The sequence below is a fragment of the Morus notabilis genome, unplaced genomic scaffold, assembly GCF_000414095.1.
Source record: "Morus notabilis unplaced genomic scaffold, ASM41409v2 Scaffold1036, whole genome shotgun sequence".
Taxonomy (NCBI): Eukaryota; Viridiplantae; Streptophyta; class Magnoliopsida; order Rosales; family Moraceae; genus Morus; species Morus notabilis.
This window is the reverse complement of record NW_010362198.1, coordinates 1-12936: the sequence shown is the minus strand read 5'-3', so window position 1 is coordinate 12936 and position 12936 is coordinate 1. Positions and strand designations below refer to the sequence as shown.

The window sequence follows — 12936 nt, the reverse complement described above, 5'->3', positions numbered from 1 at the left end:
AGGAGAAACGTGCGATACCTTTCGCACCTCCCCCAAAAACGCACTCTCTTAGTAGAGAGTATGGATTAATGAGATTTGTCGTCTCACCACTTAAGATGACGTTTTCCGAGGATTTGTCGTTTTCTAAATTCGGAGGAGGAGGAGGAGAAACGTGCGATACCTTTCGCACCTCCCCCAAAAACGCACTCTCTTAGTAGAGAGTATGGATTAATGAGATTTGTCGTCTCACCACTTAAGATGACGTTTTCCGAGGATTTGTCGTTTTCTAAATTCTTATGTTTATTTTGAGATATCGTTGTCGTTTATTCTGATATTTGTCGTGTCTCAATGTTCGCCTGTGTTTTTCTCGTTTTGGGGTTGATTAATTCGTATTTTCCAGCTTGCTGATTGTTTCTAGTTGCTTGTTTTTCCCAAGACGCAATCTTAATGCACGCCAGACCCACTTCAACATATTATTAAATTTTGTGTTGTAAGTATAATATTGGCATTTTCTTTTTGACCAACAGAAAAGTTTGAAAACCAAGCTGTTAAGACGAAGACGCAAGTTTTGATTGGCCACCTCAAGCCGACCCACCGTGATCTGAGACCAGATCCGAGAAGCCCAAGGGTCGAGTCTCAAAAGCCCCCTCACTACGCCGCCTGATTCGCCACCGATCGGCCGGAATTTCAGTTTGAAATTTCCGTCCACCACAACTTCCAACGCAGATTCCGGCGCCATCCAATTTCTAATCCTCCGACAAGTGGTGTCTTTAGACTCCTCTAGTCGAGCTGAACAAATCCATACCAAGTTTGCGGTCATTAGTCGCCGGAATAGTTCCGACCATCTCCGGTAAGATTTCCGGCAACTTTGACTTTTTCCGGCGATCGGAGCGTCGTATGAGGAAACCGGAAGCGGGAACGAGTTTGTCTCGTCGAGAGCTTCGACATAGTATATCGGGCCTTCAGGTTCGACTTCCGACACGTCGGTTAACCGGTTAATAGCGGACTCGTTCGTGATATCGGATTTCTAAAACGAGACTCCGAGAGCCAAGCAATAATTCAAAGTTTTGAATTCAGAACTATCGGTTCCGTTTCTGCGAACCAAAGAAGAAAGTAATTCGATTCCGAGAATTTATCGACTTTTGAGTATAATTACGCCTTCAATTTTATGCATTATGTTTAGTGAGCAATTGCGTTTATGATTTCAAGTTTGTGAATATGTTAATCACATATAAGTCATGTTTCAGAAATTAGTTAGAAATTATAGAAATTAATTCCTCGTAAAATTTGATACGGAATTAATTTATGACCTTGGCTCGGAATGTGAGCATCGCCACGTGTATAGCTCCGAAGTAATTTGAATGCCATAATTGGAGTTTATGCTATTTTGTTTATTAAGGATTGGAATCAATCAAAAAAAAAAAAAAATGAAATGGATTTAGAGCTTAGATTGAAATGCCGACAAGAATAAATTACCGAAGGAGACGAATTGAGAGAAAAATTGCACAAGTAGGTATGCCACCCGTTCAAATTATTGATGTAAAAAGAATTGATGTACAAGGTGTTTTGAATGATAAAATATCATGATATGTAAAAGTTAGGGAAATAGTAGGAAGTAGGCCAATATGAAAAGTTTAAGAAAGTATATAGGCTAACTTTTAGTTATAGAAATTAATAAGCCATAATTTATCAAGTTATGTTCATAACTATATAAGTTATGGATAAACTTGTTAAGTTATGGTTTATAACCAGATAAGTTATGGATAAAAATAATGAATAACTTATCAAGTTATAGTTCATAATCAGACAAGTTATGGACGAAAACAGTAATTTGACCTATTTATTAACTTATGTAAACTATTGGTCTATTAATTTTAATTCATCTCAAATCTTGGTCTATTTCCCTCTTTCTCCCTAAAAGTTATAGCATTATGTGCTTAAGGTGTGATGTTTATGTAAATTCCAATTGCGTGATTCATGGTATGAAAAGAATACGATTAAATACGATTTTTTATGTTAGTGAAGAGGTTAATTACTTTAGCTAGATAATTAATTCTCTTAATGAGGTTCTTAATTAATTTTCCATATTACGGGGAGATTAATTGATTTGTAGTTATTTAGTTTATTTATTACAATGAGATTATTTTAGTACTTTTCCCAATATTAATTATTAGAATTTAATTTCTAGTCCAAGTGGGTAATTAATCAGTTAAATCAATTAATTATCAATAAGCGTTTTGTTATCTCTAATCACAAATGAATTAATTGATGAAAGTTAATTAATTTTAAGAAAAAAAATTTTAGCAATTAATTAAGTCCATTACGAAATACAGCCTATTATTCCCTTTTTTAAGTTAAGGAACTTAGAACAACCTCACCTACAGCATGAAGTAAAATATTTTCAGCTAAAGTTTTGAAAACATGTTTTAAATCATATATGTTTTACATGTTATATGTTATGTGTACTTTATGAAGTATGATTTCATGTATGATGAATAACTCATGCATTCTAATTGCCTGTTGTTTTCAGTTATTATTGCAGCTTTCAGTTATGCTTGCAGTTTTCAGTTTGTGTTCATGCTTTACCAGGTTTATTTATTTAAGCATGACACTTGCATCCTCACTTAATAAAGTGAAACCTCAGATCAATTAATTAGAAAGTGTTGTACCAACGTCTCGACGGGAGAGGTTTATGTTTAGTTAAAAAATTTTAGATTAGTATACTTAGGAACCTTACAAATCTTAACTTCTTGATGATCGCGCGCAACTGGTACGTAACCACGGTAACAGAAATAGCGAGATATACGCAGGAAACAGATTTTATAAACAACATAATCTGTTCATGACATATTTTCTTAAATGTTTTGTGAGGTAAACTATCTAAGACTAAAAGAATAAGTACGAGAGACTGGCAAACGACGTGGTGCTTGCAGAGGAGTGGATTATGGATACCGCCATGACAGTTAATTCCGCATACAAGTATATTGTTTTTAACAATTTAATTTAAGATATGTGATGTATGTTTTCAGCTAAGGCTTAACATGTTTATGATTCCAGTATTATAGTTTCGGTCATACTATATGTATACATATCTTATAGAAATCTACGTATGTTGATTCAAGCACATATACAAGTTATGATTTCTAAAATGCATTTAAAGGATGACATCTTTCAGAAGTTATTAAGTTTTGTGCCTTAGACCTTTAAAATCTATTATATTTCAAATGAATATTTTATTAGAAGAATGTCAGAAATGTAATTTGCTATAAGTATCATAACTAATTGTCTGAATATAGTTAAACCATTTTATGTTACTAACTGGAGTTGTTTAAGTTGCTATCTTAGAAAAGATATAACAATAATATTCTACAAATTTAGACTTTCTAGTTAAATAAATGTTTTAGTATATAAATATGAATCAGTTACATAAGTAACGTCTCGATTGGTAGTTGAGTCGTTACGATGGAATTTAAATATGGTTTCTCACGTGTAGTTTATAAAATTTTATTTTATAAAATCTATGAGAGTAGAGGCAAGGAAGATTTTGAAATTAAAATAGTTTAAAAAAATCTCTAAATTTTTTAGCATTCAAGAAAATGTTTTAGAATAAAGAAATCAAGTTTAAGCATAATAAGTAGCGGTCTAAAAAGTTAGGTCGTTACAGGATCATAAAAAATGAACAACCGGTAGTTCTCTATTTTCAATCATCAAAAACTGTTAAATTTGTATACTTTTTAATTTGATGTGATTTTAACACGATCTAACGGTGAAAAACTGACACTACAAGTAAGACTAGCCTACAAGAAAAACTCTATATATATATATAAAAAAAAAAATCGAAAACAACAAATCCGATGCAAGATTACTGATATAGAAATAGCAGGTGACGTAAGAAACTCCGCTCACACTAACCAGTTGCCTACAAAAGCAAATATCTTCACTATGCAAGATTACTGATTTTTTATTATTTATTAAAAAATAAATGAATAAATAACCACATAGTGGCTGATCCATTCAGCCTGATTGACTTTGATTGTTCCAATTACATGTCGTTTTCATTTTCTCTCTTTCCTTTCTCAACCATCTCTTAGGAAATATCCCCATGAAAACCTTTGTTTTTTGTTGGTTTTTTTTTTTTTTTTTTTTTTTTTTTTCCCCTCTTCTTTGGAAAAATCCCCCTAAAAAACTTTTTTTTTTTTTTTTTTTTTTTTTTTTTTTTTTTTTTTCTCCCTCTCTCTCTTTCCTTTCCTTTTTTTTTTTTTTTTCTTTCTTTTTCTTTTTGGGTGGTGAAAGCAAAGGCGTCAGATGCTCACAATGACCCACCCCATTTACCTTTTCAAAAGTAAAAGAAGCACCAAGAAAAAATATAGGCGAATAATAGAGAATTCTCAATTCTGTAGTAAGATATACGAATGTCTGTTATTAGATCATCTGCAGCTTCCAACAAACTCCCCAGCTCACGGCCTATGTGTTGAAGGTACATCTTTAGGTAGTAGAAAAATCCCCAAAAAAGAAAAAGAATGATCCTAATTATTTCTCTTCTTTTTTTTTTTTGTTTTGTTTTGTTTTGTTTTTTTTTTTTTTTTTTTTTTTTTTTTTTTTTTTTTTTTGTTTGTTTTTGTTTTTGTTTTTTTTGTTTTTTTTTGTCTAAGGTGGTGAGAGATTTGAACATTATACTTATGTTGAGTGGGGTAGAGTTAGGAATGGAAAAGTAGAACTGAGAAGTAGTATAAAGCCTAATTTACATATACTCAAAGAGAAATGTAATTTTTCTTCTGATGAATATAGATAGGTAAGTGTGTTTTTAACTTTTTAGGATCAATAAAGTAATAGCTGACTCTAAGCAGTTAACTTTTTTTTTTTTTTTTAAATAAGTTAAAATACATTTTTCTGCCCTCCATGTACTTGGACTTGCACACCTAGGATCCATCAGAGCATGACTTGATTGTTTTTTTTTTTTTTCCCCTGAAAATTATTGCCACAACAGAGCAGGAAGCTCAGGAGAATCCTTATCGGTTATCGATTATTTGTTTAGGTTATTTTTTTCTTTCATGATGAAAATAATATACACTTAAAATTTTGTTCGGTACAGGAATTTTTTTTTTTATTTACAGAAAAATTGACTTTTAATAATCTGAATATGCATATGTGTGCATACAGAACAAATTAGGAAGTGGCTGCTTGATCATTGTGGACGGTAGGAGTGTGAACGATGGCCGCTGCTAGTTCTACTTCTCACAACACTTTGACCAAGATTAAGTATGATGTCATTATCAGTTTTAGAGGAGAGGACACTCGTTATAACTTTACAAGCCATCTTCATGATGCTTTAAATCGAGCGCAAATCAGAGCTTTCATAGATGAGGATGATGTCATGAAAGGATATGAAATACAACCTACACTTTTGAAAGCAATTGAAGAATCAAAGCTTTGTCTAATTATTTTCTCGAAAGATTATGTTTCTTCAACATGGTGCTTAGAAGAACTGGTGCACATTCTCGGATGCAAAAAGACAAACGAAGTTCTACCTGTTTTTTACAATGTAGATCCGACGGATGATTGGAAAGAACAACAAAGTTATGCATTTGCATTTACCAAACATGAAGAACGTTTTAAGGATAAGATGGAGAGAGTGCGTACATGGAGGAAGGCTTTAACGACAGTAGCGAATCTACACGGTTTGGCTTCATCGCGGATCAGGTAATCCTACTAATTCAAACTATAAAATGCATACACCCACAACTACTCTATTTAAAAGAATAATTTTTCCTAGCTATTTAGGCCTTTCTATTTAAAAATTCGTACCTTGTAACGCTCGCCATATAAAGACCTTACATGACATTCAACCGCAGTTCTCTTTTGTTTAATGTACATTGTTCTTGTTCAATGACAATCATCACCCAGTTAAATATGTATGTCAGGCGTGAGTCCGACCTAGTAAAGGTCATTGTTGAAGAAATAGTCAAGAAACTGTTACATACATTGCCTAGCCATGATTTGAAGGGCCATGTTGGAATTCATAAACATGTCCAGAAAATTGGGTCTTTATGCGTTGGATCATCAGATGTCCGCATCCTAGGCATATGGGGGATGGGCGGTATAGGCAAGACAACCCTTGCTCGTGCTTTACTCGGTTGGATCTCTTCTCAATTCGAAGCTTGCAGCTTTATTGAAAATGTTCGGGGGGAATCCGAGAAGAATAGAATGGCTCAATTAAGAAAAGAGCTTTTTGATGACTTGTTAGAGGGCAAGGATCTAGCAATAGGAAATCGCTTTGTAAAGGATAGGCTCCGTCATAAAAAGGTGCTTGTCGTTTTTGATGATGTGGACGATCCAGAGCAGTTGGAAAATTTAGGCAGTGATTGGTTGGGCCATGAAAGTAAAATGATCATAACAAGCAGAGATAAACAAGTTCTTAGGAACATTGGAGTTGATGAAACATACAAGCTTGAGGGACTAAATGATGTTGAAGCTCTCCAACTCTTTTCTCAGCATGCGTTTAAAAGGAACACTCTTACCACAGAAGAAAAACAGTTGTCGAAAAGAGTGATAAACTTTTCTGGAGGCAATCCATTGGCTCTTAAGGTTTTTGGCCGGCACCTTTATTCCAAAGGCATAAAAGAATGTGAAAGTACATTGGATAAGCTGCAAGAGTTTCCCGACAAAAAAATTCAGAATGCATTGAGAATAAGCTATGATTCACTACATAAAACAGAGAAAGATATATTTCTTGACATTGCATGTTTCTTTAAAGGGGAAAAACGGGGTTTTTTGGAAGGAATACTAGATGCTTGTGGTCGCTTTGCCACTGCGGGAATTGGAGTGCTCATTGATAAGGCTCTAATAACTATCTGCAAGGACTCGAACACGGTACAGATGCTTGATTTGCTACAAGTGATGGCTTTTGAGATTGTTCGCTCACAATCAAGTGATCAAGATCCTAGAAATGGTAGAAGGGTATGGCTTGCAGATGATATATATTGCATGTTCAAGTATAATAGAGTAAGTACAGAACGCATTCAAATTTCTTTGGAAAAGAGTTCGTAAACACTAATATTAGTTATTCGCAAGTTGTAAATATTCACCTATACTATGTTTTTTATTGTCAGGGAATTGCCGTAATTGAAGGAATATCCCTTGATACATCAAAGCTTGATGAAGAGATAATCTTGACGCCTAAAACCTTTTCAAAGATGCGCAGATTAAGATTGCTCATGATCAGTGGGAGAAAAGTATCTCTTCCTCTTGGTCCTCTGCCTTTTCCCGATTCACTTGTCTATCTCAAATGGCAAGCCTACCCTTTGAAATCGTTGTCAACAAATTTTACTGCAAAGAATCTTGTTGCACTCGATATGCGGTGTAGTCAACTTAAGCAACTTTGGAACGGTGTTCTGGTATGCTTCGTTTTTATTTATTTTTTATTTTTATTTTTTCTTAAACATTATTACTGTTAGGTGCCTCATGTCAAGTTTTTAACCAGGATATTTCTCTTTTATTGCAGCATTTAGCTAACTTAAAACATGTCAAACTTACGGGCTCCATGCTTCTAACTCAACTTCCAGATCTGTCACAGGCTCCAAATCTTGAGAGTATAGATCTTAACTTCTGTGAGAATTTGCTTGAGATTCCATCATCATTTCAATATATAAAAAATCTCGAGAAGCTTGAGTTAACAGGATGCTCATCTCTTCGCAAGATTTTAGGGCTTCCAAAAGATCTAGGCATGTTGAGAGTGTTCACCCCGTCATTCGAACGTCAAGACAGTAGGTTAGTTGATTGTCAAAATTGCGAAGGCCATGAAAGTGACTCAACTTGCAGAAGTTTTCAATATCGCAACTTTCCCTGTCATATACATAATCGAAAGAAACCTTCCTTTTTCATAAGTTCGAATGACATTTGTGAAATTTCTCATTTTAAAATTTGTTCAAAGATGGAAAGCTTTCCAGAAATCTTGGAGCCTATCGAGAGTCTAAAATTCCTTTGGTTAGAGTTTACGCCGATTAAAGTGCTACCCCAATCCATTAAGAATTTAATCAATCTTCAACATTTGCGCCTAGATTTTTGTTCAAATCTAGAGTCTCTTCCTAACAACATCCATCATTTAAGTGCTTTAAGAAAACTTGAAATTCGTCATTGCCCAAAACTTAAATCTTTACCGACACTTCCACTGTCTGTAACTCATCTCGATGCAAGCTACTGCATGTCGTTGAAGAAGGTGTCGAGTTCAAGTACTAATTTAGTAAAACAAAACTGGGATGATCTCTATTTGAGTGATTCCTGTGGGGAGCTTTTTGAATTTTACGGCTGCCAAATGTTAAATGCAACTGCACGCAGACTTATCATGGATGAAGCACATTTTAGAATTTTGCGTCTTGCAGTTTTACGCGCGAGACATAAAATTCTTGACGTATGTCTCTGGTCTCCTTACATGATTAGATTTCTATATTTAGTGATCTTGAAAGGATTACTAAAATGACCATGATTCTTATATTCGTGTTGTATACAGGTCGAGTGTCGGATTCGTTGGCCAGGAAGTGAAATTCCGAGGTGGTTCAATCATAAGAGTGAGGGATGTTCAATATGTATCAACTTTCCTAATCCAACAAATCAGCAGTATAAAAGCAACTATTTGGGTCTCGCCTTTTCCATTGTTGTTTATTTCGATGGGTTTCCAGACAATCCTTATGGTGACCGGAGTTGGAAGATTTGTTGTGATTCAGTTTACACGTTCCCTAACGGTGTTTCGGTGCCCCGAACAGTATATCTGGAGTGCAGTCCTTTTTTTAAATATTCTGCTTCGTGTTTCAATGGATGTTGTGGTCAAGTTGACTCTAGTTGTGAAGATGGTTGCATTATTGATCATGTCACAACTTCCGACCACGTTTGCGTGTTTTTCGATGAGCACTTAATTACAAATGGATCAGTTGCAAGCCTCACTACGGCCTCCTTTTCCTTCAGCACATCAAAAACACATCAAGCTTTGAAGGTTAAGAAATGCGGGGTCCATCTCCTGCTTACCGAAGAGGCAGAGAGATTCGGTTTCGTCGTACCGCATAGTCGGAACTGGAACTCCAAGTGAAAGGAGAGGATATGAGAACAATCATATCATGAGAGAAACTTTTCAGTTATCGTTGGTTTTTATTTTATTTTATTTTTTTATGGGAAGCATTTGGACAAATTTTGATTAGGTGTTTTATCTGAAGTCATTTTTCTTTTTGTGATCATTGCTAGTAATTTTTTTTTTTCCTCAATGTAGTTTAAAAATTTTATAGACTAAAGAAGTGCAAAAAGATTTTCCTAATCTGGCCTAGAAGCAGCCTAAAGCAAGAAGGAATATTTATCTGAATGCATTTAGGGATGAGCCATTTCTTTATCCAACTTTTGAAGGCCAATTTTTTAAATTTATCTCCCAAAAATTTAAGATTTTTCATTTTGCCACTTACCGTCTAAAATGAAAAAAAGATTACCTCAAAATTCATCATAAGTTGTTAGACAATCCGCAGCTACTTTTGTTGGTCGTTTCAAGTGATTTAGGGTGTTTTGGCAGTTTACTAGGATGGCCATTGACAGAGAAACGAGAACAAACGACAGCAAACACAGAAGAACCCTTCCCAAAACAGGGGAAACAGAACAATAAAATTTGAAAACAGAGAAGCTAACTCCAAACGACCGCAAACTTAATGAAACTACAACATTAGACAAACCCAAAACAGCCCGAACCAACGCAATTAAAATTTGATAAACATGATCTTGTTTCTCTAAGCTGTATTACCGACCAAGTTAATTAATTAGATTACATAATTTGGGACGTATACGTTGAAAGAAACTTCACATTACTAAATTATTGTTATTATTATTATTATTATTATTGGAGGAAAATCTTAAAAAGAAAAATTGTAGAAGAAACATTAATGAATTAACATGCATATTGCTGGAAAGTAGTGATGAACGTACATATAATTAATACCAAGAATGAAGCTAGCCACCGACTTGAGGAAGTAATGAAATTATTGTGTGCCTAAGATATTACTTTTATTATGTAAAAATGGGCATTTAGTATGCAGTAATCTTAAGGATGTGAATGAGAATCTGCAATATTATTATATTTGGTATAAGAATTATAATGATTACATTATGGATGACTATATGTATTATGATTACTTATGTCTATTTTATTACTAATTTGTTACTTGTATGGTTAAGCTTTATGTGAACTCCTTATTATGATGTATGGTGTGATATGACTTGCAATTTTATGATATGATATTTTATGATCAATTTTTCGTCTTTCAAATGTACTGAAAGCTACTGAGCTCTCTCTTACAGTGGTCAATGTGTCTTGGGAATTTAAGTTCATAATATCTTCAGCTTTGATGATTCTTTTGATCGTGTTTCTCTTGATGGGTTGGGTGTTGTTGGAGATTACAACTTTTTTTATTATGATTCTATCATCCATGTTAACACAGGTGGACTTTGAGATTTGCTGGCCAGGAAGTGAAATTTCGAGGTGGTTCCTTCATAAGAGCGAGGGATCTTCAATAAGTATCGGCCTTCCTCATCGAACATTCTGTGGTGTAACTGCAGCTACTTGGGTCTCACCTTTTCTGCTGTCCTTTATTTTGGAAATGTTGACTGGGACTCGAAAGTTTGTTGCGATGTTGTTTACACAAATCCTAACGGTATTGTGTTGCCAAAGACCGTGTGGCATGCAATCACGTTCGCCCATTTTATTGGTATTCTTATATTGAATGTTGCAGGCAAGTTGAACGTGAATGGCTCTTGTTTATGTCAAGAATTCCAAACATGTGTTTGTGTTTTTTGACACCTCCTTCGGTGAGTTCTATGGCATCTCTATAGATATTCTTTCTATTCGTGATGTTTCAAATGCCTTTGGCATATCAAAGTTAAGAAATGTGGCATCTAGGCGGAGGGACTTGGTTTAAAGATAGAGGACAGCAAAGATGATATTAATGAGGAGTTTGAATCAAGTGGAAGGGAAGCTTCTGGTTTCAAACCAAGAGGAAGATGGGGAACCCTAAGATATTTAGAAGTACTTTGTGCTCTGCTTCTAGACATAGAAATGGAAAAACATAATTAAGGCACGTATTAGTGAGTAAAGTCTTGTAAGTAAATGAAGTAAACTCACGTTTATTCCCTTGCTTGGTTTGGTTTATTTATTTCTTTGTTTGTTTTCTTTCTTCTGATTATTTCTAAATGGGAAATCTTTGGTTTCTGCATTACTGAAATAAGTTAATTTTTCCAATTTAATCCCACTGATTTTCATTGTCTCCTGAAGGCGTCAACTTTTTGCTATATTTTTTGCTTGATCGAATTTGAGATTGAAGCAACATTAAGTTGATCACGAAGTAAAAGCCACTTAGATCCTTTAATTCAGATCCACATACTAAAGTGTACATCTTTGGCACTTTGTTAAATATATATATATATATGTATATATGGAGACACATTTATACATGTGTATATGTATGTATGTATGTATGCATCTACTGCAATGTTGAACTCATGGGATCTCCACATGAACTTAATCTCCACCAAATTTCTATAAAATGTAAGGTCTTGGTAATCTATTTAGAGTTGAGTATCAACTAGTGTGTTAACTATCATGACATTCATTTCTCAATGAATCTTCGGAAGCTACCTTATTTATTCGTACTGTCTTCACTTTGCGGATTCTTTCGATTGGTAGCCTCTCACCGTGTGATGAGGAGATGGAAGTATTTTTTATTTTTTATTTTTTATTGTGATTTTGCTCCAGAGTAGCCTCTGCTGGCTATGTTTCAAAATTTTCAAGCAAATATATTTTCTATGTTTTTTTTGGGTTGTGGAAAAGGTGAGATTAATGAGTTAATTTGTGAGGGTGGCCATGGACAGAGAGAAAAAGAAGCAAAATAACAAAGCAAGGTTCAATTAGACAATAAAATGAGATTAGAGAGGAAAAACTTATCCATCACAAAGAACCAGTGAACCACTCGGAAACTCAATCTAACAGTTGAAACAACTACATATATAAGAAGAAACACCATAATGATTTCCTAAGTAGGTTCATCATCATTTCATGATTTTTTGTGCTGTTTTTTTTGCTTTTTTGTTTTTGTTCTTTCTTTTTTTTTGGTATCATTATTAGGAAAAACGACCGCAAACATGAAGAATTTAAAAAGCACAACAAAACACCAAGCGACAGCAAACACAACCCCCAACAAAAAACAGGGGAAATGGTGCAAAATAAAAGAGCGAACTCTAAACGACAGCAAACTTAATAAAACTACAACGCGACACAATCCAAAATCCAAATAACCCCTTACAAGACCAAGTGTTTTTTTGGTTTTTTTATCATAATCTTCTTTTTTTTAATAATTTTTTTTTTTTTTTTTTTTTTTTTTCTGATCTATCATTAATCTTTCTTTGGTTTATTTTTGCAACATGAGAAATTCGTTGATATGAGAAAAATTTGAATATCACCGACAGCCACGTGTGGGAAGGTGAGACAGCGTGCGTGGCGGCTGGAAATACGTGTGCAAATATAATTCTGTTCTTTTCGCTAATTCGAGTTTAGAATTCGAGTTTTGTTACAGTAAAAAGTTCTTAGAAACAGTCACATTTAATTTTTTTGCTACAATAAAAAGTTCTCACACAACATTACATCTCAACTCGAATTAAAAACTCGAATTAACGAACCGAACGAGTAGGACCCAAGGGGGGCATAATCGTCAAAACATAATTACCTCTCCTAGCTTGGAATTCAGACACGAACAAAGAAGATGTCGTTTTTAGACTGAAAAGTCCATGATGACAGCCCACGTCTTCAAGGGCTTGGAGACAAAGGTCCTTTTGACAGCACAGCACACAACAAAAATTATTTTTTAAATAAAAGATTTTTTTTTATACGTTAACTGTAATGACTGAGAAAATTCCAGACCTTAAATAATACAATTCATG

At 34.3% G+C, this 12936-nt stretch overlaps 1 protein-coding gene across 1 annotated transcript; it reads left to right on the top strand.

The window, feature by feature from the left end:
* Positions 1–4278: 4278 nt before the first annotated feature.
* LOC21410760 (TMV resistance protein N) lies at positions 4279–9141 on the top strand. Its single transcript, XM_024167673.1, has 6 exons — positions 4279–4456; positions 5140–5679; positions 5901–6981; positions 7089–7373; positions 7481–8386; positions 8486–9141. Exons 2-6 carry the CDS (start codon positions 5192–5194, stop codon positions 9056–9058), a joined length of 3333 nt encoding a protein of 1110 aa, XP_024023441.1. The 5' UTR covers positions 4279–4456; positions 5140–5191; the 3' UTR covers positions 9059–9141.
* The last annotated feature ends 3795 nt before the right edge of the window (positions 9142–12936 follow it).